This window comes from Anopheles stephensi, chromosome 2, assembly GCF_013141755.1.
Source record: "Anopheles stephensi strain Indian chromosome 2, UCI_ANSTEP_V1.0, whole genome shotgun sequence".
NCBI lineage: Eukaryota > Metazoa > Arthropoda > Insecta > Diptera > Culicidae > Anopheles > Anopheles stephensi.
The window spans coordinates 75990152-76017993 of record NC_050202.1 but is presented as its reverse complement, the minus strand read 5'-3'; the positions used below and the strand labels follow the sequence as shown (position 1 = coordinate 76017993).

Here is a 27842-nt window from a genome sequence, read left to right as displayed (position 1 = left end):
TGTTTTAATGTTTTTCGCCCCCCGTGTCACATCAGCTCACGGTGTTGGGGCGTAAGCGTTTGTAAAGTGAGCTTGTTGCGTTAGGCTAGCGTAACAGTTTTAAAACGACTTTTGAAATTAAAATGTAAAACAAATTATATTATATGAAATTCGGCATTAAAAACATTCAACGTTTCTCAGAGCATAAAACAAATGTGTCTGATTGATGAATCGATGGAAAACTCAACCCAGACCCAACACCCAAGAGTCTAGTTGAGAGTCTTTAAAGCAACAAAAACCGGCGATTCGGCGATTGTGATGGTTCGGCTCCCAAAATAATGCGTCGAATGAAGCCGACTAAATTGTTACTAATTCAAATCACTTAAAATGGAAACATCCGGGCGCTATCGGCAGCACTTTACAGCTGATACGCCGCAGCTACGCTATATTTAACGTCCATATATCATATACCCCGTCGTCACTCTATCCCTTATTCCTGGTGCTCTGGAAGGGGGATCGTATCGTATCCGTTGAAGCCGGGGATTCAACAAGTATGCTAAATTGCATCCAATTGAGTCGATCAAGTTCTGGTGCTGTTACTCCGATGACAGTGAAGCGTCCAAAGATCGGAGCTCTGAGAGCAGCAACCAATCTCAGCTTCTCAGACCCGCATCTTCGTTCGATAAGTCGGGCGTGTAGTGCTGTTGCAGCACCACAATTGGTCAATTGGATTGCCTGCTCAATGTGCACGTGTGTGTGTCTGTCTCCCTCATGGCGTTACTCCTTTTCCTCCAAGAGATTCTTCTTCGATCCGCGCCTCCTAACCGCCTCCGGTCCGCAAATGATCGCACGGAATTTAACACTCAATCCTAACAGTCGATCCGGCACACGATTGCGTAAAGTTGCGGTGTAAAGTGTTATGATGCGTAAGATTTGCCACCATCCACCATACCGGTCACACACACAGGTGCACGCTAAACACAAACACCACCATGATGGGGCGCGATCCAAACGTGAACGCTAACTGACGAAACACGGTCGCCGGCGACCTCCAACCGACAAACCGACGATTGTCGTCATCGGGCTCTATTGTTTCGGCATGTTGCAAGTCCAACACGGCTGTGTGTGTGTGTGCCTGTGTGGACAAGAAGTTTGTGGTTTCTTCTTTTTGTTTGTTTGTTTTTAAAAGCCCAGCAATAAAGCAAAGTTTTGGGGATGGAAAACGATTCAAACGGAAGCACCATTGCCAAAGTAAACCACTCGTGCAGCTAAGCTAAGCCAATGAAAAAGGGGAAGATGATGTGCATACACACTCACACAGAGGTTCGATTTGGTGTGCGATTGTGCAAACAGATGTCGTCGGTGAGGCAGGTTTGCACACTAACGGCCTTAAAATCACTGACCACTCTCACACGAATCATCTCCACCGGCACTCGTACCGGTGTTCACGCTCCGAAGCGGTTCGGTCGGCTTGGCGCGGCTGATTTGCTGGTGTTGGGGAGATTTTATTTTATTACTCCGTCGCGGATGTCATAAAATATACCACCTTTGCCCTCACAAATGGCGTGCCCTTTTTTTATGTGCTGTGGTTTCACAAGCTCTAATGGTTCGCTTGGTTTGCGGTTCCCTCCCTTACACTCCCAACGTACACTTATGATTTAGAAAAATTAAAACATTCATTTCCATTTTCTCCGATGATGTATGACCGTGGTGTATGGGAGCCAAAAAGCACGAGAAAGAAAGGGCACCAACATTGGTGCTACTACGCTCACAAAAATAATTCATTTTTTAGCGCATAAATCGACGAAGGGAATGATTTTTGAATGACCTTTCGCTTGCGGCTCGTTTGGCAGCGGAACGGCAGACGACTTTGTGTTAGGTTAGTGCGCGACCATAAATCATCCGCCGATGTGATGAATCTCTTCTGGCCATGGTGGAAGGCCCAAAAATCGTTTACACTCTCTTCGCAGCTATTCTTTCAATAGCGTATTATGGCTTTCCAGTTAAAATGGAAATCATTTGGCGAAGGTCTGATCTGTTTTACACCACCCTGCCATACCGTGACAAGTGATGTTTAGCAGGATCCCAACGATGGAAGATGCGAATTTCGCACCCAACCTGTTTGTCCTGTTTCGTAAATACCGTTTCTGTGACGGAACGTGACCTACAACAATTGCCATTACTGTGTGCGGATACACACCATCGCTTTCGTTGTGCTTTATTGCTTTCTTGAGCGTCTTTCTGAACGGGAAAGTAGGTTGCTACTGGAACAGGGTGGTCAGTCAACGCAGCTTTCCCTTTCATCTTGACCTTACGCCATCGCGACCAATTTGGTGCCGAACTGGTGAGCAAGTTTTTCGAGCCGGTTTTTGGCCAGTAAGGAACTAGCGCGGAAGGATAAAGCAAAGAATCGGGTGGAGGTCAGTGCTGTCGAGGTGTAACACCTTGACACATAAAGCGCGAATTGGTAGCGCTTCCGGAAAGGATTCTGATTTGTTGTTACATTTTGAATTGTATCTTAAAAAGTTTGGAGCAGAAAACCTACACTGCCGATTGACAAGACAATGCATGGTTTGCCTTGTTCCCACTTGTTCACACACCTGCAGCACCACACGCAATATCGATGGTGCACTCTCACTCACTGTCAATGCCATACGATGGCCATTTTTGGGTGGTAAGAACCGGTTTTCTCTTTTCGATTTTACGTAAGCGCATGAAAATAGGCCACTCCGTAGTGATGTCACTGACTCGCCCGCGGTTGATGCAGTTTTCGGTTGGGTAGAGATATTGTTCAAGATGGCGATGACATTGTTTGCGCAATCAGCAAGCAAAACCGCGAACACCGCTCACTACCACCACTAGAAGCGCAAGATCACAGCTGATCGGTTCAATAGCAAGAAATCCAGAGGAAACAATTATGCGTGGTAAACATACGGCGCAAGGGTGATCAGAGGGTAAACAAGATTCGCCGCGACCTACGTTTGGGTAAGGTTTGATCGTACGTTGTGGACGTGGAGGTTGCGACAGTGGTGCGGGTAGTGGGGGATTGTTGTATGTTTGGAACAACGATCAAAAGATTTGTAAACCTGTTACGGTGCATTGAGCATTGTTTTGGCTTTTCTACTGTCGGAAGTTGTGTTTGGGCTATGGCTTTGGGATATTTTGGTGTTTGGTGTTGAATTCCTTTCTTAAAATAGATAGACAGCAAGACTACTTATTTTACCGCTTAATAAAACGAACCGCTAAAAATCTCCAGCAGAAGCATTTGAAGCCTTGAAGAATTAGTCACTGGACATCATTTAATACCACAGGACCAATTTGTGACGTTCCAATGGATTCACTTTCTAGCTTTTACTCTTCTCCATTTTGTGATAGCATCAGGAAGCAAATTAAAACCCCTGGGAGGATCCAAAATGGATGAGCTTCAAAGCCACACGTTACCGTGAGAAAATAAAGTCCGTAAAACATACACGGCTAGTAGCTTCACGTGTGACGTTACTTCATCTGGATGATGTTTTAACTGCGACGATTGGGTCGATTGGGAAATGAACCGAACCGAACCCTACCGGCGCTGTCTTAGAAGCTGCCACCGCCAAGGGAGCCGCAGTAGGGCGTGACGAAAACGTCTGATTCACGGAATGAGTGAATTATGTGAATTTAAGAGCTTCGGGCATTCAGGGCAAAATTTTCACTCTCCGAAAAAAAAAACATTCCTCTCAGGTTAAGGTTCCCGGAAAGGTAGGATCGCAGTGACGTAAACGGCGCAGACGACCTCAGGACTCATCGTATCATCTATCGGCCGTGTCCTTGCCCGGTGACAATTTTGCTCGCATTCGTATCGAACGGAATCGCACAAAACGACGTTAATTAACGGTAAGCGTTTTAGAGAGAGAGTGAGAGAGAGAGAGAGAGAGATAAAAAATCTGCTCATTCCTCCTTGGGGAATTTGGGATAACAAAATGAATGGAGGAGGTTTGGTTCCGAAGTACCCGGTGACATTAACCGTGGTGTAATGAGAAAATTCGTCTTGCATCGGAACACGTGGTCGATTTAAATGACGTGTGGGAGGAAAAGTAATTTCACCCCCCGCTCGATGGTGAACAGTTGATCCAATTTGCCGATTACATTATCCTGGGCGTGTTACGCTGAGTGATAGATTTATAGGCCACTTTTGGAAGTTGGAGCTGCGGGTTCGAGAATGCTGAGCGAATGTGTGCGTGGTTTTGTATGAAGTATGAGAATGATTTCGAAGACCGATTGCGCTAAGAGTACACATTTTCACGATACATTAAACGAAATAGGGAAAATTCTAGTCAAAGTCAGAAAAAACAGCCGTCCTGAAAGAAGGCCCGGTGAAAGAAATGGACGGAAAATCCGTTTAGAACTTTTCCAATTTTAAACATTAAAGAGAATTGCAAATCCGCGCACATCCGGACCGGAAAGAGAACGACAAAAAAAGGTAGGAAGCAGTAAAAAAAAACCCCGCAAGCTGTGGAAAATAGCAAACAACAGTATGGCAAAAGAAAAACAGAAACAAAACGCACACACTTACCGATCGTGCTGCCCGCGTATGGTTGTGCGATCGGCGGCAGGTCTGAGCCGCTGCTCGACGATGATGATTTGGCATGAATCGTCCCGAATGAGAGTGTGTAATGATCATGAAAATGGGTGTCATCTAAAAAAAGGGGGAAAAAAATGATGCATGATAAAAAACGAAACAATGGCATGGAACAACTGTGTGAGAGCGGCGTGTGATGCAGCAGAGAGAGAGAGAGAGGATGAAATACATTTTAAACATTAGCCTTCTTGGTAGCCCGATTTCATGCAATGCACTGCTTGATATCACTTGAACTTCGTTTCGAGATTTGAACCACCTTTTTGGCCTTCTCTTGCAGCTTCTTGCAGGGCGAATGTCACTAGCCTTTTGTTAGGATAGCAAAGGGAGCACACATGCCCTCATTACCTGATCGTACATGCAAACGATCCTCACCGAACCAAACGTCGGAGTGTCGGTACGAGTTTGTTTAATTTTTCCATTACAACCCCAACAGATTGTTACCTGGTGCACCCAACCTATCCCCTCCCACCCCTGACGTTTGCCCGACTGCACGTGTTCGCTCGAATCGTAGTTGGCGGGGTCGTCGCAATGCGCAACTGCGGCGCAAAACGCCATCGACAGCTAAGTCGGCGAGGAACGCTTTTAATCGGTTCGACACGAAATTGGATTATTGTAATTATTTTCTCACACGGCGTTGTTGCAGCGTGGCGCTGGCCATTTGTGTGTGTTTTTTTGGGGGGTTGGGGAACATTTTAAGCCTGGTCAGCTGACGGCCGGGATGGGTTGGACAATGCATATGAGCCAATGCAGGTTAATGCTGAGTTTTCCTTGCGGAGTTATTTACAATAAATCTTCGAGGTTATAGTTTACAGAGTGACTTAACAAGGAAAGTGGATGTTAAAAATGCTTTTAAGCACATGTTCAGGAATATCCTCATTTTCCTTCTTCTCTTACGGGGCTATAATCTCCAGAGGTCATGTTGGACCTGTCGTTGGTAGCTTTTTTTATTTAAAATTGGCTCAGATAGCATTTGATCTCAAATTTTTCGGGTTAGGGTTCCAAGTGTCCCACGTGTTACAATTCATTTAAACTATTTTCGTTTAAAAATATTTCAGACACTACGAATTTCATTTGTGAATTATATTTGTAGTCTAATAATCGTAACCCAGAACAATAAATAAAGCGAAAGCGAATACGAGTAAGCAACCGCACACCAAAAAGCAACGTTGCAAATGAACAGTGTGCAATTGTTAATAAAGCGGACACGCCGAATTATCACCTACCTAATCCGTAAAACCATAAATTCATCACCGGGCACGACGAATACCATCCGTTTGCGTTATTCAATGTTTATTTTTATGTTCCCGCCTCTCTCTCTCTCTTTCTCTTTCGCGGAACCAGGTTTCGTGTGTCCTCAAAATGGCAACTTCACCCCACCACCCCTCCGACAGTGCACAAGTGCAAGTGATAATGAAGCTGCAGTTTTAGCGCTACGGGTTAAACGCGCACAATTGTGTTATTCAACAAACCGTGCACACGAAAAAGGGCACCAGTGTTTGCAGCGGGCAGCAGTAAAAGCAGAAACGGAACAAGCGAAAACTAAATGAAATGTACACAATGGCCGACATAGCAGCACACGCTCCTGTGGTGGGATTTTTATAAAGAAAGCGCAACAGAAGAAGAAGCAGAAGAGAGCAGCAAAAGCTCATCCGAAAATAAACGTTTCGTCCGTCCGCCCTTGGGCACTGGGGCTTTTCTGGTGCAGCAGCTCGTCCCGATTCAAGGGCATCAAACAAATCTGTACAATGCGAGCGGATAGCGAGTGGCGGCTACCGATTAGTCGGAGGTTTTGCGGATTGTGGCTGCGATGCGAATCACACGAAATGCACATGCGGCCGTCCTTGATTCGTCCTGTGTGCTGCGGGCCATCTCGTAAGGCTGACCTGCATCTTGCTATTTTTGGCCCCAACCCGAAAACGGATGTGGACGGTTTCGGATCGATCGGTAATGGATTTGCAATGTATTTTTAATTCACAGCTCTATCGCTTTTTCTTCGTCCCGTACCCCAAACCACCTTTGCGATTGAATGTTTTGTCTTTCTTGTGACAGCTTTTGGCGGAGGGATATTTCGGAAGAAAGAATCACTCTTTTGACACCGCCCTTTCAACGGTGAAAAATAACCAACCAAACGGGAAGCTTTTAGGCCGCCAAATAGCAGACGTTTGCCGGAAGCTCCTAGCACAGGAAGCGCCTGTTCATCCTTCCGGGCGTTTGCCGTGCGGTCGACGTAAGTCACGGGACTTAAACAACGCGTCAGCAATCACGTCCGAGTCGGATGGTCGCAGCAGGATGAGCTTATGGAAATTTAATGTCCCGCACATTAGAAATGGACCCCGGCCCAACTTTCCCCCGGGGTGCGGAACTATTACTGTGGCGGTGGCGCTTACCATCTGGTGGGAAAGAATTCTAGTGCGAGACACCCCCAACTTGGTCTAACGTGCGTAGGTCACACGACGGCACGCAACAGGAACGGAAAAGGTCCAAAAGCCCAAGTTTTGGATAATAAATTGGATTTGGCTACGATTTAATCAGTAGCCTGATCCGTTTTGGGTATGTTTTGTGGGTGTATAATTCAGTTTGATTGTTTCGTGTTTTCGGCGCTATGCTTCGGCCAAAAAAAAACTAAAGAAAACGAGGCCAAAATTAGACTTTATAGCCTTTTTTGCCCCCGTCAATAATGTTTACCCCTCAGTGTTTAGTTGTAAAGCCCTCGGTAAGTATTCAGATTCTTATTTATGCTGTATCCTTTCCGATACGATCTCCGATTTAATTAAATGCTGCCTCGCTTGACCCAATGCAAATAGCAAGAAATGTGGGACATGACCCACTGCTATCCCCAGGAAGGGAAACGCAAAAGTTGGCCAGAACTTCTCCGTGACGGTTAATGATGGTAGATGACCGGTGCGGTGTACACGTGTTTGGCAGCTGGAATTGCGTTAAAGATTGATCCGTGGCACAGATTGAAATCACCGCCCGAGGGATGACTTTTTACTCCCAACCTCGGGGCGTAACAACGTCTCTCCCTCTCTCTCTCTCTCTCTCTCTTGATCTACCAAAAGATGACGCACTGCGGACACACCGAGATAGGCCCGTTGCCCAAATCATACCACGCCGCCGAGTCCGGAGCTTGTGATGTTGTGTGCCGGGATTGTATTCCCGGGGACATCCGCCAGCAACAAGACACGAGGACATTTAATTATGTTGCGACGGCCCCCAGACAATTGATCGTCGATGGCTCGGTCGAGACCCTCCAGGTAGCCAAACGCCATACGGCTGACAAAATGATTTGATGATTTATAGGTTGGGAAATGAGTTGTATTATGTTGTACCGACACCCACACCGGAGGTGAGTTTTATGTTAAAAATAAGACTCCCCGTACCGTGCCAGGTCCGGTTGGAGTGCAGAAGGACCCCTAAAACAAATGAAGCCGTCATGACGCGAGATAAATGATTTAGATTAGATGTTCTCCTGGCGTATGAAGGAACAGCTTTAGTGGTGCTGTTTGTCAAAAGCTTCACGAAAATTGGTAGGCTTTGCGAAAGCTCAAAATTTAAGAGTCCTTAAAACGAATAGTCCAACTTCTCCCGGGGGCTGTGCGTTCGTTAAAACTGTGCTATCTCCGGTGGAGGATTTCAAGGGTTTACTTGGCACCATAAATCATTCGCACCTAGACTTACAGCCCACGGGCATCGGCTAGCCTGGGAAAAATGGAAAAACACTAAAGCCCGGCCAGTTCTTCAGGATCCTTTCGGTCATTCGTTCAGGAACGGTCAGTTGCGAGTGTCCATCGCACAGCGGACCACCACCACCAACGATGCCCATGACCGAGAAGGCAAGTGTAGCCCGGGGATCCTCGTCGCTTTGAATATTCAAGCAGGCCTTAAAAGGTCCGCACAGGAATAGTAGGCCTTGCCTTTCGCTGGGAATAGGTTTAAGCAGGTCGGGTTCTTTGGGTGACGTGTTACGATTGATCCACTTTTTTTTTTTTGGTTAAAAGAGCTAGTGGGCTGCTTAAGGGGGAATAAATAAGGATAGTGGAGTTGGTGTACGTGAAGCTGTTGCTGCAGAGTTCCCATTGGGGTCACCATGTTTGTGTTCTGATAGAGAAATGTTGGTATAGTGAAGATTGCTCTAATCCGATTACTTTCCAACGAAAATAATGTACATCATACAGCAACTAGTGTACGAATGGCTCCCCATCATTATTGTACACTGGCGACAGCACAATACTGACAAGTTAACGATTCAATCACTGGACGATTCCAAATAAAAAGGGGACAGGACTGCACCGACCGCGCTCTCCCGTAGTAAATTAAATGCGGCCAACCACATCACGTATCGAGTGGGCTCGTTTTGCAAACGAATATCCCTGAGGTGATCCTGCCCAAGCGAAAGTGCAGCTCTGTACGGCGGCAGCAGCGGCAGAAGGATTGGATTGGTGGTGACGTATGCAGGCGTATTATTAAATTACACCGTAGAGCGTCCGTGCGCATCCGAACCCCCCCGAATCCTATCAAAAAGGGACAGTAGAAACGATACTGGAAAGCTACGAAACGGTCATCAATTATCCATAAGTCACGTGGTACCTTCCACTGCACAGGTTCGGCCCCCACCCGCACACATATCACCTGATTCCGGAAACAACGAGCAGCTGTTCCAGTGTTTCCACCGTCAAATAGGTGGTTCGTAGAACTGGGACCAATATTGAACAGTATCAAATAGTAATATATTTGTTATTCCCTCGCTTTTACTACCCTTTTTGTTCTAAGCTTCAACCCCTATTTTTCCTCCCATTTCGTACACACATACACAAGGACGGTAAGCTTTCCACCTTCATACGGATGCGTCCGGAATCCGCAGCAACAGCTCCCCCGACAGAAACAATAAACACACACACACACATAGAGAGAGAGAACGTGAAGAGAGGAAAATGTACCAAAAATTGAATACTCTCCCGGTGGCGGCATAAGCTCTCCTGCAAGAGCACCAGCAGCAGAAAAAAAAGTGCGCGGATTGAAAAGCTCCGGCGTTCGAGGCATGGATTTCGCTTTCTCGGTTTCTATTACAAGGTCGCATGCATTGCGCAGATGTCGCTCCCCCATTTTTTCCCTGACACACAAACCTAACTAACACACAGCAGCGTTCCCGCTCACATTGCCGTCGCTGCTATTTGATCCGCCACCGCTGACTGCTATCCACTGAAAAGAAAAGCGCGGATCATTTCTTTCCAGTTCGGAGCAAAAAGATGGGAAAAACGAAAAAAGTAACAGCAACATCGTTACCATGGTGCCTGCCTCATCGTTCATCGGAGTGCTATGTTTTTTTTCTTCCCCCTGTTAGCTTCTATACACAGGAGAAGCTTTGGTGGCTTTCCGTACTAGCGATCCTAGAGTGGTATCCATCTCACGGGGCTGGTTTAGCGTGAGTGTACGACTTTGTGACCGCATAAGTCCTTACGGGATGGTATTAGAAGGTGTTAAGCTGTCGCGTGAGCTTCCATGAGTAGGCAGCCGAATATGCACGATTTTTGTCAGCGAAAGTCAGTGTTGAAAGGACTTTTCTAGAAAAGCTTTGACATGAAAAACATTTGCTCTAAATCTAAACAGGAGGCCGCATGAAAAATAAAATAGGCGAGCAACTAACAGGAAAAAAAGGATACATTTTGATCCACCCCGGCAGGAGGGGAGCGGGAGTTTTCGTCCGGCATAATCCGGTGTACCCATCTGCACAGTCTTGGCGCAATGCCACACTAGAAAATAGAGCAATCGGGCATGAACGAGAGGCTTCCATGTGTCTCTCTGTGTGTGTGTCGGGTGGTACGAAAAGGAAAAAAAAGCCAAGCAGCTGGCGAATGTAGGACACGGACGAACGCTGTTAAAGTCCGTTTGATGCCAACACCGTTCGAATGGCCGCATCCCGAACGAGTGCCTTCCGCTAGCACTGACGGAACTGTGAAGGTACTGGACCGTATCTCCTGGGCAGGCGAATTGATGCAGCTGCAAAACGGGTCCTTACACACAACAAATCAAACCAGTCTGCACAGGGGTTGCACAGATTCGCTATATTAAGATCTTCATTGCCTTTGTTTTGCAGCTGTACGATAGAAACACAGGACCGTTAGGTTGGCAACTTTTGTTTGTTGACACCATAATCGTTACTGAGATTCTTCGTCGTGAGTGAATGGGAGCCTTTTGTAGCACAAGGAGGCAGATAGAAAAAAAAGTAGTGGATACCTTCCCCCCTTTCTTACGCTACGTAGAATGGGACCAGAATGAAACTCGCCGAAAGGACGATAAAACAATAATGTAATCTTTGAAATGAATCCCATCGAAAATGGGTCACCAAACGGCACGGCCACCCACCCAACAGCAAATGGGGATGGGAAGAGCTGGGGATAGTGTTCTGTGGGGATGTTGGTCTAGAATTGGCATGAAAACCGAAACCCACCCCACCTGAAGCCATACAGCTTTGTTGGGAGCTTTTTGTTCGCAGTGCAGCCTACGCGTGCCTAGAGAGCTTTGTGTGCGAATGGAATGGAAAATGGTTTGATTAAAATAATGGTGAAGCATTTTAGAAAAAAAGCTACTCCACGACGACTATTTTTAAAAGGAGCTTTATCAGCTAAATGCTATCAAACCAATTAGAGGCATAAAATTGTAACCTATTTCGAACGGAAACGAAGCACCAGCTAATTGTTTAGCTCTAACACCACGCTAGCGCTAGAACCAGTACGCAGTGTTGATGTATGGCACCACAGATAAGGTAATTTGTGCTCCATTGCTTATAAACATATCGGGTCTGTTTATGCTTTTTTGCAGCTCAAGCGTGCATATGATTCACCAAGGAACCCGCATCGTTCGCAGAAGGCAACAAGCAATAATCATGAAAAATAAAGTAATAAAACATTTAGAAATAGAGACGAATTACACCACACCAGGTTGGGGCGATGTTGTCGCCGCCGGTGAGTTGGTTGATAGTTGAAAAGCGGAAATGAGTGTAATTGATTGTGAATGGCAAAGCAGAGCGCGGTGAGTGTGAAAAATTGGAGTTGTGACACTTCCGACTGCGCTTGTCTAATCGTATGCGAATTTGGTGGTGAAGTAATATACCGGTAGCGCTATATTATCTGCCGCTCGTTAAAATTTAAATTGTGAAACAATTTATCCACTGTTCTATGTAACAAGCCGGTCCCGGAAATAGCTGTGTGGGATAAGTCCTTTTCCTGATGAAATAAAGCGAGAGAGGAGCTGTTGTGAAGCACACTTACTACTTCTGTATCCCGTGCCCTATCGGAACATCAAACACAGTCAAACACAGTCAAACACAGAAAAGAAAAATGGTGGTGCATGTGCACCCGACGGGACACGATCCAGCCCATCATCACTGGTTCATCTTCATCACCTCACCAACGGCGCTCTAATCAAGCTCGTTCATTGCACTGCACACAATGCACACAGTGCTCCCGCATGCATATCCGGCACCTGCACACGGCATTTTATCACCCCCACCCCAATGCACCTACGGGGCCCTGGAATTGGTTGTACCAGCACCGGACCGGATACAACAATGGAAATACCTCGCGAACGAATTAGAAGCGCTGTGCTCTCGCCCTGTTTCACACTGCACCCGTATTGCACCGATGATTTGACCTATCGCATCAAGCTTAACGTTCGCGTAGCAATCACATCTCGACCTGCCACGGCATTGCCATTTGTGGCGTTCGTCCGTTGCTTCGTACTTGAAGGCTTTTGTTTGTGCACTGGCAGCCGATGGCAAGCGATGCTGTACGAAATGCACTCAAAATGGTACTGATGAAAAAACACAGACGGAGGAACAAAGGCGGAGAAATGATCACAGACAGGGATTGGACCGGGCACAAATGGATAGACGCGTGCCTATTGTTGCCGATAGCTGTTGTATGTGGACGGAGCACGCACGGCAGCAACTTTGTAGCGTTTGTAGAATGAGAAAAACAAAAACCGGGGAAATTCGTTTACTGCGGAAGTAATACATATGTCTGATCATCTCGTCGAAAGCAGAGAAGCCTTTGCCGATGGTAAGCCTTTGGAGGAAGAATTTTCGAACGGCCAGCATTTCCAATTTATGTTGTACTAGTTCTACTACCACAAAAGCTCACCAGCAAGTCAACTTATTGCTGTAATATATGCTTGAGTTGGGAGCATAATAAAGAGCACCGATTTGATGCCGATATCCATTTTGCAATTAACTTCCTCATGAATATGCGTTTGCGGCCCAAACAAAATGAAGGGAGCATTATTAAGTCCACACTTAAAATTCAAACCCAAACCTCCGAAAACTTTTCACAACCTCCAATGCCGAATACACCCGTGCGAAAGAGTTGCAGAGAGGAGCACAAAAATAAAATCGATGATTGATTAAATGTGTCTGAACCTTGGGCTGGGACCGGGCACGGTTGCCCTTTTCGCTTAGCCTATGGGATGATTGCTGGAACTAGGCCGCCGCTATTGGGCGAGTTGCGCTTGCAACGGCGAAATGTTTACCCCGAAAAATGGCATGATGAATGACGTTTTGCGGTCATTTGTCAACGCCGCTGATACGGCCCGCTATCAGAAAAAGGTACACCGGTACGGATTGGTTAAGGGGGGGGGGGGGGAGAAACGCTCAATACCGTGTGATGGACGAGTTATGCACAGCACGATTTGGGTAGAGGGATAATCCGTGAAAGTACACCGAAAAAGGGGTGAAATAGAAATAACATAACTAACAGTAATCCGTCACAAGCCATGATGCGCTGTTTACCATAGTTGAAGGTTGTTTGTTAGAAGCGTTTAACAGGAGCATCAGGCGGGAGTTTATTGGAGCTTCGTTACGGTCAATATTGCTTCCTCATTAATGGGTAATGAAGTTGAGGCTGTCTCGCGGACTGTTTAAAACAGAGCAAAATAACCTATGATGAAAGCATTCCTATCAAGGAGTTCTAGACGAAAACAGCTTCTTGATCACCGCTAGGACGAAGATCACATGTCCACAGAATTACAATACGACAACCCTCGCCGCTCAGTAGAACCCCTAAAATCATCTAAAAGCACCCCCCCTCCCCCCTTTCAACCCTAAACTTCTCACGTTACGCCACGATGCTCTAATGGGCGGAAAGAAGGGGCCACACAGCATCGGGCCACAGCATTGCACACTACCGCAGACTTACCGTTGGTGCTGAAGTGTGACCGCTTGGAGGTTCCGTCGTCGGTACCGTCGTCCAGGGGCCGCTTGCGCGAATCACCCAGTTCCGGGCTTGGACAGGTGGTGTCCATGGCGGCATCGGCGGCCATTATACTGTTGTTGTTATTGTTGATGATGTTAAGCACCTTATCACACACCACGTTGCCGGAGGCTGCTGCTGCCGCTACTGCCGCTGCTGCTGCTGCCGCCGCCGCCGCCCCTGTTGTCGTACCGTGCTCCACCGTGACTACGTATTATGCCACCAGTACAGTGGAGAGCGGGTAGAAGGTTACGCGGAGGCCAAAGTGCTCCCCACTGGTCGTTCTCGCTGGGGTAAGAGTTTGTGCGCGAGTTCTCCTGCCTGTGGTGCACGAGAATAAAATTTGACAAACAAACTTCCGACGCGAATCTCACTGCACTTGTATGCCTTTTGCGGCTGGGCTGGGATCGGCTAACTTTCACCACGGACGCGTATTAATAACGAAACTTTGCGCTTTGAATCTCGGTCGCTTTGAGCGGCTTTTACATATCGCACTGCTTCACTTACACCTTACACAAAAACCATAGCACCGAATCACACAAACTTTCCTCGACAACACCACACTGGTAAGGGATGTAACGGAAGAACGTCCCCGGGGGGGCGGGGAAACAAAACTATCCCGCGTGTTGCTGGTCCACTGGACCGGGTAGGCCGAACGACAAGTGTGTGTTATCCAATAATGGAACCACGAAATCACTCACTCGCCGTGTGGTGCACGGTCCGAAAAGCTCATCCTTGGATAGGGCGAACGAACGAAACGAAATATCACACGCTCACTCAACGCAGCTGGCACGGCATCGACGACAAGCGACGAAACCTTAAGACGCGCTGCAGTTCACAGACGAGCCGCCAATTTACACACCAACGATCGTTCGATCGGTTTTTGATCTGCTTGAAGGAACACTGCTTTTGCACTTTTGACAACCGCTGTTAGGCTGATGCTGCTGTTATCGACGAATTTGGGAAGGGGAAAAGAAATAGAGAAACTCTTATTAGATGCACACGTTTTACATGACCGAACCAATCCAGAAGGTACGAGGTACGGGAGCTTATCAAAAGCTGTGTGTGTGTGTGCGTGTATATGCTTCACTTTCGTTATTGTTCCTGCCTGCTACTCTATGTATCGCTCGCGTTCACCCCGGGCCTTATCTTACCCTCCTGGTGGATGTGTGGTTCGAGAGACGTGCTCTAGCGTGCCCGGATGAGGCAAATCAACTGATAACAGTGACCGGGTAGGTTTGCCAGAACACGTAGCAACATGCCCGAAATACACTCGCGTGTTCCCCTACACACACACACACACACACCCAATCATTGCTAATGTTTCTTATCAAACACATATAGACGAACGCTGAACCTCGCTGCTATCTCTGCTTGCAGTGCGTTCTTCGTTGCGCGGTACCGCACAATCACACTATCAATTCGCCCCGGCGTGCTTCATACGGTGGTGGATGTAAATTGTAACACACCACCGTACGTGTGTGAGTCTGTGCTGTGACAATGAGCGGGTATAAATAATCGTCTGCAAACCCTCGCAGGTCATCAACGGAACATGATCGAACGAGGGGTAGTACAAACGCCGCGGCCATGATTGTTTTTGCCGTTTGCGTACAGCCAACCAAGGCAGGGTGATCCTGTGTGTTGGTTATCTCACAATGCGTAATAGCTCGGGAGACGGAGTTAAATGAGTCGAAGCAGCAAACAGGATCAACACTCTACGCATTATGAATGATCGGTCGCGATCAGTGCTCGTAATGTGGAAGCAATTATTTTAAATTAAGTTGTAGAATGGGAGGGAGGAAATTTCCTTCAATTATCTTTAGATTTAATGAGAATTGGGAATTGTCTAACCTAACTACACAACCACAAAAGGCAGTAGGGGACTTTAAAGCGAAATAGCTGGCCGCTTAGATCAACTGCGTAGGAAGTCTCGTATACAGGGTTTCGATCCATATAATGGCACACTTGAATCACTTAGAAGAATGTTTCAAATGGTTAGTGGAATATTGCAAGCTCGTTGTAGACACGTTGTGCTTTGCAATCATATAATAGAAAATTGCATACAGTTTGGGAGCAATTTGCAACACATAAAGTTCTACAGTGGAATAGAAATACTCCAATGTTCATTTGAAACATTTCCCTGAGTGATTCAAAAGTTGCATTATATGGATTATAACCCTGTAAGAGGCCTCATATAAGCTAACTATTATCAGGGGCTTCGTATTAGGAGAATCCTCAAAACGGGTCAGTGAAAGAACCTGAGGCATCATGATCAGATTCGATCAGCTAAAGGACTGATGTCAACATCCCTGCCGCCAAGGGCCTCCAAGAGGCTTGGTCCAAAACTGACGAGAGATCTTAGTCTACCATTACTGGTTTTCTTGACTTCGGTGCCGCAACCGCCTTTGCCACTGGACAATTCTCAAGAATTGGATAAATACATATTTTAGTACTAGAAGACAATTCTAGATTTACAAAAAGCCATCAAGAACACATTCTTGGCAGCTGGGAATAATTAGCACACATGCTTCTCTTCTGTTTCAATTGCAAGTCTTGCTAGCCACCGATAAGAATTTGGACTCTCGATGGAAGAAACCTCGCTCTCACTATCATCACCATAAAAACACTCTCACTCGTAGTAGCATGAACTGCCTGCTTGCTGCTCACTGCAGCTCACTGTGGTGAAAAGGATGCGATTTTCATGGCACACTAGGGAAATGGCGAGCAACAAGAGAAAAACACACCAACTGTGTGTGTTATTGATAGTGAAGGGGGTTAGTTAGCCTATGAAAAAACAGGGGATTCGGACTTTTCTGTGACACTATTTCCTGGGCAAACGGAAGGGCACCAACCAGCTGACAAAAGCCACACGGCGTGTCGTGCATTTTCACTATTTGACTTTAAAAAAAATCCCACCCGAAATACACATCACAGGCCTGGTAGACACACACACACTGGCCACACGCATTTTGCTCGAGTTCGTTGGGATTGATGTGGAATTTGTTGCATGTGTTGTGCACCGCCTTTTAGTGCTTCCTTCTTCTCCGTTTTCGGAAGTGCAACCGCATACCATGTGCGATAGTGTGTTTGCTGAGTGTGTCTTATAAATTCACCCAGTTGTTGTACGGCAACCGACTTTATAGAAAATCTTTCCTGCTCTGCTACCACTTGCGCAGTGATCACGCGGACACAGAGCCGCAGGGAAGTAGGGCCAGGTAAAGCACCGACGGCCCTCGTAGGTGACAACCTCGAGTGGTAGAGTGAGGTTTTTTTGTAGGTTTTGAACACAGCTAGGGCACAAAATCCACTTCCACACGCCACACACACAGGTGGTCACGGAAACCAGATTTCTCACACGCTCACACACGAAGTCGCGAACTTTTCTTGACGCACCGTCGCACCTTCGTCTTCGTGGTCTTGGGAACAAACAAAAAGCGAAATTTTATTGTTTTGTGATCTACACCGTTGTCACAGTGGTTGGTCGGCGTTTGCTGTCTGCTGTTCTTGAAGTTAGTCACCTACTGCCACTTGCCAGCGAAACGAACCCGACTCGACTTACACGCTGCAGCAGCAAACATCGTTGGGAGTGCTGGCCGCGATGCAAGCGGGTGATGGGTGGTGGTAGGTGGTTCGGACTGGGGGAGCAAATCCGCGTCGTCCCCAGAGTAGTGGTGTGTGGCTAACGCACACGAAAAGCGCCTCGCGGTGAGATACCGATACGGTTCCAAGTCTCACTCACCACAACAGGGTGGCACATCGTGCTCTGGGTGAGTGTGTTGGTTTATCATACTGTAAACAAGCGTTTTTCACAAGATAACCATTTTGCAGAGGCTTCTGGAGAATTCGAGAATTATATTTTAAAATAAATGTTTTGATAGTTATGCATCGAAGAGCACTAACTTTAAGAAGGTTAAACTCTTCTTCCGAATATGGTAATCCACGTCACGTATCACTAGGACTTGTGTCCTATTATACAGAGAAAGAATTAGATAAGGAGATCTGACATGTATCGAACTTCCAACAAGTGCTAGGTTCGCCATCTTGCCGAAACTTCACACGTGTTTACTAATTTACAATTTTACAAGGTTTTCATTCGCTACTATCATGTATTGCCAACTTTGGAGCGTCGAAGAACCCGAGAAAATTATGTCCTTCTGTGAACCGTATAATTTCCTTTCCATTCACAATTTTCACAGAAAATTTTGTAATCACTTGCAAACAAACACCGGTCCGCACTGTTTCAAAACCACCCTGTACTTCGAACACGCATCACACACTCTCTTTTTCACTCTCTGAAACATACACACGCTCTCTCTCTCTCTCTCTCTCGTTCACTGATTTTGTTGAATTTTCTCACTCAAAATCGTGCGTGCAGGTGGGTATGTTGGTGGGTGGTTGGTTCGCTGTGCGTGTACGTTCGACTTCACGACTGGGTTAGGTCACTCAACAACAACAAAAACAAAAAAAAACCGAGGCCCCAAGTAAGTCTTGGTGTGTACGGCGTGTTTGCGACCCGGGCACAATGATTGCGCAAGTCGCTAGCAGAAAGGTAGCGCGCGAAGATGACGTCACTCGATTCGGAAGACGAAGAGAGTGTTTGGTGGGGGGCGGGGGGGAGGGGCAGAGGAGGGCTTGGTGGGGCTACGAGGGTGGAGACAAAACACACACGCACAAACACACCGTGACAAGCGGTGAGATCCTATGGCGACAAAAAAAAAACACACACACACGCACTCTTCACGAGCTCACATCACACAGGGGCACTCCGGGATTCATTCACAAGCTGCTGGCGCTGGTGCTACTGCGTTCACAATGTGGGTCGTTTGAACAAATGAATTCTGCGACTGGCAGGGGACGAAAACGAAGTATGCGATGGTATTTCGAATTCGATCGATTCACTCTCGCCGAAACCGCGGGCACACTGATAACACACACACACGCACGCACGCACGCACACTGTCTTTCGTGCTGATGATAAGACGTACTTCTTGATCCGTGCGTTCTTGCTTATCCACACACGCTCACTCGGTTTGGTGGGCACCAAAAACTAATGTGGATCTAATTATGTGTAGACACCGCACCAAAACCACCTGCACACTCGGCCACAGTTGCGCCTCGAAAAGGTAAAAAGGGCCTACCAGCTCCGCGCTCCGTCGTCTATCGCCGTCGTCGTCGTCGTGTTCGCCGTTGTCAAATGCCAAAACCTTTTTTCCGTGCGCGCTGGCTGCTGGCAAACTACAACGTGATGCTGCTGCTGCTGCTGATGTTGACGTTCTGCTGTCCGTACGCAGCTCAATTTTTGCCCGAGCGCTCTCTCTCTCGTGCGTGTTTCGCTCTTTCCTGCTCGATTGCGCGTTCTCTCGCTCGCTCACTCTCTCTCTCGCACACGTTTCAACGCCTGCTAGCACACGTGTGTGTGTGTGTATGTGCGCGGTTCTATGCTCGTGCTTCTGATGGTCTGTCGATGTGTGCGTGTGTTTATGATGACGTTCCGCTGAGCACAGAATGTGGTGGAATGTTGTACGGATAGGCCCCATCTAGACGGTGTGTGTATATTTAAGTGATTTCAACTGCAAAATACCATAAATATAACTCTGAATATTTTGGTGATTTAGAATTATTTTTGTCCAACTGTCATAATATGCTGTTTGTTATGGTTAATGTTATACAGTGGGCTTCGCGAACACCGCAAACACAGCGATGGCGGTCAGTGCGCACATTGGAAGCGAGTCAGGCCAAAATAAATTTAAATTTTGTTGACAACGTGACTCAATCGCTCTCGCGCGTTTTGTCTCTCTTTCGTTAGTTCTCTCTCGCTCTCATTGTTTAGGAAGTGGCCAATCAAGATGGGAGGAATAGTAATGCGTCTAATGGCGTTATGGTAGTACCAATCCCGCAATTGCGAATCCTGCTGAAACGAGGAGCTAAATACTAACCCTCTATAACTGAAAATTATAATTATTTACACGTTTTGCTAAAAGTTCACCGATCGTGACCTATCCATCTACGTCTAGCGCTCGGAATATCTCATCTCCCGATGTAGACATAAACTTTTCAGCCTCCCGCAACCTGTTGTGAGCCGAAAGTGAAGGTTAATGATCATAACTACATCGATGTTACTGTACCCGATGCACAATCTCCCCATGCCAACCCTCTGTGAAGTCATTTCCGCCCCCCTCAGAGCTCCACGCAAGGTCTCCAAAGGTTTGAAGATGCTTTATCTATTTTGATTGCGGCCATTGTGCGGATGCGCGATTGGCAGGAAACAGCCTTTAGCCAGGCTATTGTCGCGAATTGAAGGCCAAACGAACCTTCCGATCGTGCACGACTAATCATCAACCAGCGAGCGGACAACCGGCCTTAACGGTGTGCGTTACATACTGCTCCGCCGTCAATACAATCTTCGAAGATGCACGTCCCAGCAGTAGTGCTATTTCGTTTATCATCCCTTCATAAAGTAATGGCCAGATAAGCTATTCCGGGGGTTTGGCGAAACAATGGTCGCACGTAGGATGGATGTCTACGAAAGCATCAACTTTACCGTTTTGACGGGGATTGATCGGTTGTCACCTGACGCCGTTACGTAATGGTTGGAGCAACAGCGATCATACTCGTTTTGCGATGGGACGTGGAGAACGTGGTGGAGAACTCATTCTAACCCACATGACCGCAAGACGAACTTTATTTAATTTCATCTTCCAAAGGAAAGATAGCTACTACGCAATCATCGTACAAACGTATTGGAGTCTTTGGTCCCCAATAATCACCACGTGGAAATTTGATTTCGTGTTGTTGATTCGTTCGATCGCATCATGTTGGTCATGGTCGATGTTTACGGTGAGCGTCACCCCGGCGGGCAGCGAATCGGTCGACCAAAAAACGTGATCCAACACGTGGTCACAGCACGGTGCTGCTGTGTAATAACCGATTGAAACGTTGTCGATGCTGTAGACGCGAGGTTAAGTCAAACCTTCAAAACAAAGTTCCCTTGAAGGATGTGTCAAAGGAAGTAATGGTCCCCCAGTCGTGTTACGAATCGATCGGTCCTGGTCTTTTGGGTTCGGGTGGTGCGTCTATGCGTACGAAAAAAAAAAAAACATTGCGCATGGTTAGTAGGTCCGGCTTTATCGGAAATGATTCACGACGGTTAAACCAGTCAAACTGAACAGTTCGTAAATATAAGGGGGTCCATCGCTGTTTAAATATTTCCCTAAGCAGATAAGAGATAAATCGAGTGCTTAAGATGACTAGTTTTATCTTTTAAAAAATTGGAAAAAATTGATAAAATAAGTCGTAATTTGTTCTTCTTCTTCTTCTTCGGTGATACAACAACCTAGAAAGGTCTCGGCCAACCATTTCTGGCTTTCTGTGACTTGATTTTGCCCGTAGAAAGGTAGTCAGTCAGCCCTGCGTACGGGGAGGCGATCTTGGATGGGATTTAAACCTCGGTCCTGCCTTGTGAAGACCGGTGCCGTTGTCGCCCAAAGACGTAATTCACTCGCATAAAATAAATTTCAAATCAATAAGATTCCTAGCATCGGAAAAATAAGCAATTAAATTCGGTTTGACCACTTATCCGGCTAGCTCGGTTGCCCGGAATAGGGTTAAATGGACGCATCGGGCCAACGCGCCCCTATGGCCTGGCGAACCTATGTCATAATTATGGAGAAAAAAAAGTACCACAAACCCTCTACAGATGTTTCTCATGAACCGTGTGTGATCGTCACAATCGGACAGATTTCGGTCACTGAGCACGGGTTATGCTGTCCGACGTAATCGTTCAGCTTCGACGCATAACCCTATGGTACTGGAACTGGGCGAAAAGGGTCATAAGGTGTAGGGCTTTCACTCGGCGCTGTATGCCGAGTTGTGTAAACGAGATAAAGTGAAGCGACGATAAGCGACATTCTCGTTGCGTGCGATCCATTTTGCTTAGCTATTTCCGGATCATATACCTTCGTTGGCTTATCTTAATCTTCTTCAAGCAAATGAATCATAAGCTACAACAACAAAAAAAAAGTGTGCTTAGAAGAAGCCGAATACTGCCAACCGATTTTACTGACCCCCATTCTAACCTTACGGATATGTGATCGAATTGCCACCAAAAAAAAAACCCCGATGATCGGGACCGATATCGGTTGCAGCTGGTGCAGTTTTCCATCTTTCCTGCGTATGGGGGGAGCGCGTATGCGTGACGCACTCTCGGTTCACCTGGCGCGGACCACGGCTGGCAGGCAGAAAATAAACCATTTCCAATGAATGTTCGGCTCCTTCTCATCTCATCGACGGTTGACGTTGAAAGCTGAAGCTCCCCCTCCCCCCCTCCCACCCCAGTTTTCCTTTTGTCTCTCGAGGTGGTTTCAGTTTTCGCGCTCTTGCTTAATTCTTTTGCAATCGATGGGTATGTGAGTGTGTGTGTTTGTGTGTGTTTGTGTTTGAATGAGTTCTTAGCATCGGCATCGGGGGGTCGACAAATGTTTGTTGGGGTTGGTTTTGTTTATTTTTAGCACCCGTGCACCGTGTCGTGTAGCCCAGCTGACCGGGGTGGCCGGCCATCGGAACGTCGTGGCCAGTGAATCATATGCTCACACACACACACACACGTATGTGCCCCTTGCCGAGACGGTGTAACACAATGGTCACTTCTGGTTGGGTTTGAAACAACGAATGTAACATCATAAATCTCGGTTCTCTTACTACTTAACACTAAAGCGTCCTCAGAGCACTCGTTATGCACGCGCTACAAATCTGATTCGCCATTGTGCCTATCAGGACTTAAACCCCCTCCTCTCCCCATTGGTTTATTTTAAATTTTCACCCATGCCCGTCACTCATTTTTTTTTCTTTTCCAAAGCTCTCCCCGTTGTCGATGGAGCCGCATTTTATGCCTTTTTAAACGTTTTCGGGCATTATCGAGGTCATTGATGGCAATGATTTGAATAACAATTTGCCCGCAAGCGACGGAAACATATCAGATAAATAGATAAACAACCTCATCGGCCCCATCCATCGAGAACTGTCTAAAGTACTCTAAAGTTCTGCTCGCCTCTCTCTCTCTCTCTCTCTCTCGTCCCCTCGAGACCACTCGACGGCGAACACTCGAGTAATGATGATCAAACACGCTGCGGGTGCTGCATTTACGCGCGCCCTCAGCAGCGCCTTTTGATTGCAACCAGTCACGAAACATAATTTGAATTTCATGTCCATAAGCTGTCGAATGGGACTGACCAGAGTGCGCGGTCCCCACACACACACACAGGCTTCCTGCCGGAACTCGGAACCCGGGCGCGATAGATCCGGAAGGACATCCGAAGCTAGAAGCCGCTTAGCTGCACGATCGATTGGTTTATTTATGCTGCTTGTGTGGTGAGGGAAAGGTATTTTTGTCCCGTGTGATGTTTACCCGAAAACCGGGGGGCCGAAATACGTATTTCGAAGCCCTCGCTTCACTCGGATGGATTCGACGTTAGGGACGAGCCCACGCCAAAACACGTGCCAAAGCCCGGCACTTGGACTACGGACTCGAACGGGGAGGGGCGGCCCTATAAATATGGTCCACCAATTTTTCTGGGTCAAACCAATGGGAGTATTGGGGCCGGTCGGTCACGCCAACGCCAAAGACTTACCGCTTCCGGTGTGACCTCTCCCGCCGGATGGTGATGGTGTAAGGTTCATAAATTTTGCACCCATTCAATCGGCCCTTGGATGGCCAAACCGGGATGGCTACCGGACCCCCGGCACACCCTGTTTTATTAACGACTCACTTTTGATATTGGGCCGAGAATTTATGCTTCCAACTGTCGAGCGGTGGCTGACATGTGGCGCGAGTGAATTCCGTCCGTCTGAACGCGACCTAGCCGAAGAAAGCACCCGGTACCGGGCTGATGCAATCGCGGATCATAAATACTGTCCCAATACTGGCGTTACTTCGATAACACTCGCCCGTGGTCAGGGCAGAACCGTTGGCCGGGCTTGAGCCTATCCCGAAACACCCGCGAGCTGACCGAAAAGGTTCGTTGATAACAGAATAGTGGAAATACGCCCCGAAATTGTGTGCGATAAGATAAGGGGCGTAAGCTGCCGAGATCGCTCGGCACTATGGGAGATCCTTCGAAAGTCGTGAAGCAGCTAATCAAACACGTTATCGATTGGGTTGTTTGCGAGGTTGGTAAAATGTGTCCGCGGGTACGTGTGACTGAAGTCAACCGTAAACACGAAGCAGCCGATCGTGCAAAGAAGATAAGAATTTGGAAGGGACAAAGCGGGAATCAAATATTATGATTTGTACTGTGTGTGAGATGTGGAGGTTAAAGCTAACTCACTCATATTTCTATATTTTTCCTATTTCTTTGAGATTGTTGCCCATCAACCAAGGTAAAGGACCAAGAGCATGACTCATAATAGGTACGCGTCACGGCCTTCTACATTTTGCAGAGCTTGTTCTTCTGGTAGAAGGTCGTCGTACATATGACCAGCTCAAAGTCCAAGTTGATGTTGAACTGCCGAAAAAAGGGGGATGGTGATCAGTCCTTCAAAGCTATCTGTAGCTTAGAAATCCGCTCCAACTCCAATGACATTGCGGTTCAGTGACGGGCATATGAGTCTGCAGGGTGAAAAAAGCTCAGAATGTTTTTATGATGTATTGCTTCGCTTCATGACACACGGATCTTGTCCAGGTTGACGCAATCTGCGTACTCACGTTCGGGAGACACAGGGTTACACATATCTCCATGAAGGGAGAAATCCATGAAGAAGAGCCGCTAACCTTATTGATGAGGTTCTCTTGGGGTTAGAGTGCAGAAATCCCCGACCGAGGGTTTTTGCGTCGTTTTGAGCACCTATTCCAGCTCTGTTAATCCTTATGATATATAAATAAATTTAAGAGATTGATAATTCAAGACAGAAAAGGATTTAAAGATTATTATCCTTCAATTAAATAAATAACTCGCTTAGCTAATAACAGTCGACGATACATATATCAGGGAACTGATCACCTCGCTCTCTCTCTCTCTCTCTCACTCTGCTTAGCCTAAAGACCTCTTAGGTAATGCCTGTCATCGATAATAGTCAATCCTCACTGCGGAGGAACGGATGCCATTGTTGGCTGTACCAGAGGGCTGCCCCTTTTTCACCTATTCTCCTATTAATGAATAGGTCCTAGGTCCGGTTATAGGACATAAGCAATAAGATTTGTGGAGTCAAATAAGGTCTCCTCCTAAATCATCATACCAAATGTTGGTTCATAATTTAATGAACTATTTTTTTGCTTCTAAAAACTGTATGTTAAGAGGAAAGAAACCACTCAAACCATTGTAGCGATCATCTTAAAGGTCATCTGGGTCTTTTTTATCATAAAAGAAGCTCTTAAAGGATATTTCTGTTTGCATATATTAATAAAGAAAAAAAGTACAAAAATAGACAAACAGACAAAAGAAAGCCGCACACTCATCATCACAACCAGGGATAGAGGTAATGCCGAATTATTATTGTACTGTCATTGCCGTGACAGTAAAACCCCGTAAGGTCTGTGTATGTGTGTGTGTGTGTGTGTGTGTGTGTGTGTGTGTGTGTGTGTGTGTGTGTGTGTACCGGCGCCCCTGAGTTCGTTTCCTCTTGTGAGCGTCATACAGCTTAACGGGGATGAAACAAATGCCAAGGACATTGGAAGGAATCTAGTGTTTGCAACTAGACACCGCACAGAGCGTTTCAAATTAACCCCAGAGGTGTTTGGGCACGTGTTTACGATCATGCTGAGTGGGTGATCAGAGTGATCGGGGGTGATCCGTGCAGAGATTCAACTTTTAGAAGATTTCTTTGATTTTTACCTACGAATATACCAAAAACTAGTGGGTAATTAATGAGTATTAAGGTTAAAGTAGTAGAACGAATCACTCGCCAGATGCACCTTCAACCGCAGTCGGAAGCTGGCTGCATTAACCTCCCCCCAGCCCATACAACACAATGGTCGATTGTTTCAGCGAGCGAAACAGGAAATTCAACCTAGCTCAAGCTGTGAGCGTGGCGTGGTGTGATGCATTAATGCAGGCTCGTGCGCAGTTGCGTGGAAAAACGTGATTAGCGCAGGGCAGTAAGTGCCGATTGGAAGAGTGAACTAATTGTGCCTTCACGCTACTGATGATACATCTAGCCGTAAGGTTACTATTTCGCCAAGAAACACGGTGGGAACTGTGTAAAGATGAACCGAGACCTCGAAGGCTTTTCGGAGGAGCCAATGTCAAGGTTAAAAGTATGTGCTGCGCTATACACAAACACTCATGTACTCGGTCGTTATGTTAAAATGTTTGAGCTAAAAAATCGTTACCATACCGTCTTCCTGTTAGTGGCGGCCGTAAGGTAGGTCGATCCGGGTCAAAGTGTAACAGCAGAATATCCCCGGTGCATTTCGGGCCGGCCCATTTGCATTCCAAATAAGGTTCCGCTGCTGCTGGCGAGAGTGTGCGCGCGCGAGTGAGGAAGTTGTTGTTTTTTACCCCGTTCATTACTTGAACAAGCGCTACTCCACGATCGCGCCAGCCGCCAAAAGCTTGTGTCGGTACGATCGCAGTGGTAGTGAGTGTAGCGCTTAATGTCCACAATTGTGTACGTAGCGTGCGTCAACTACAATCTGGGCGACCGACCGATCGTGGTGCAGGGCCAGAGTGCATCCACAATCATGGCGTCGGAAGATGGCGGTGCGACGACCGCATGGAATTGATTTGTACGGCCACAACACGACGACGACGCCGAGGAGTTTGATGGTGGTGATGATGATGATGATGACGATGACTACGACGAATATGATTAACACGGCTGGCCTTGGCAACGAGTTAGGCAAACGAGTTGTTGCGCATTCAAACGTGGCGGGGGGCCGTGAAGCTGTACCGAGAGGGATGGTAGCATCACGTTATCGCACTTTATTTTTGCAATGCGTTTCGGACCCGATCTGGCGGACTTCTTCCGCACTTGCGATGATGCTCGCTAAAGTACGCAAAACTGGCAAAACAATAGAACACGATATCAGGCACTTGACGAACGTCGTAAGAAAGATCTTCATCTCGATACTCGATTTGTGGCTCTGTGAAATATCACAACCTTAGACACGGAAACTCTCGACCGTATGATGTAATGTGGCTGCGTATGCTGTTAAAAAACGGTAATACAAACACAAGAAAACCTCGATGATGTTCACGGTTTAATCTTGGTTAACCTTGGTGGTGGTTTGCTTGAAGAATCAGATAATGAGCGCATTCATGGTCAGCTTTATTTTGTTACTGTTTGGCGCTCGTTCGCGGTGCGCGTCTAGAGCGAAGGCTATCAAAATTATACTTACGATACGTTCCGTTTTGTATTCGCGCGAATATATCGCAGACAATCATCCCCGGCAATACAATCTTAATTTGTGAAGATTGCTCTCTGTTGCTCGACATACACGGGCGATATGATTTTGGGGAATCATGTTTTTCGGGTTCTATGTTTCGTTGCCACTTCTTCGCATTAAGTAGTACGAGTAGAATTGGATGAGTGTGCTGGGAAAAGAAAATCTATAAAAAAAAATAGAATCTTTTAATCGTAAATACATACAAAATCTTTTGAACGATAATTTTCACAACGGATCTCAGCAAATGCTCCTTGAAAAAGATCTAAAATTAAAAAGAAGAAAAGTCTTATTAAAACAACAAACGATAAACCCATTTTTTAATACACTTTCTTTGCTTACAAAGATTTCCAAAGATGTTTTAACGAATCATTCAAATCTTCGGAGATTTTTAACGAAACATCACGAGCGTCGCTAACTGAACCAAAGCAACCGTAGACAGCAACCGCGTTGGCAAAAAACGCTTCACGTTAAGCGTTTCTCGACGCTTCAACGAACGCCGAACGTGCGCTATTCCATAGCTGTTGCATTTTAGGATGGAACAATTCGTTTGATTAATTAGCAATGATCTGCCTTCTTTCAGCGTTATTCTATTAAATATGTGTTTAATGCATGTCACAAAATATTT

At 46.6% G+C, this 27842-nt stretch overlaps 1 protein-coding gene across 18 annotated transcripts in view; it reads right to left on the bottom strand.

Annotated features, from left to right (window-relative positions):
- The window catches only part of LOC118507691 (RNA-binding protein Nova-1), a 73822-nt gene extending 54695 nt beyond the window's left edge, over nucleotides 1-19127 (bottom strand). For 2 of the 18 annotated variants that reach the window (XM_036046502.1, XM_036046515.1), the window contains exons 1-3: nucleotides 18978-19127; nucleotides 13786-14783; nucleotides 4532-4654 (exon numbers count right to left, since the gene is read on the bottom strand). In XM_036046502.1, coding sequence (XP_035902395.1) covers nucleotides 4532-4654; nucleotides 13786-13909 — 247 coding nt within the window. In that variant the 5' untranslated portion in view covers nucleotides 13910-14783; nucleotides 18978-19127. Of the gene's footprint in view, nucleotides 1-4531; nucleotides 4655-13785; nucleotides 14784-14993; nucleotides 15127-17240; nucleotides 17262-17302; nucleotides 17369-17398; nucleotides 17423-18519; nucleotides 18540-18588 lie in introns of those variants that run through there. The other 16 variants (XM_036046517.1, XM_036046519.1, XM_036046506.1 and 13 more) reach the window with 15 other exon arrangements.
- Between the last annotated feature and the right edge of the window lie 8715 nt (nucleotides 19128-27842).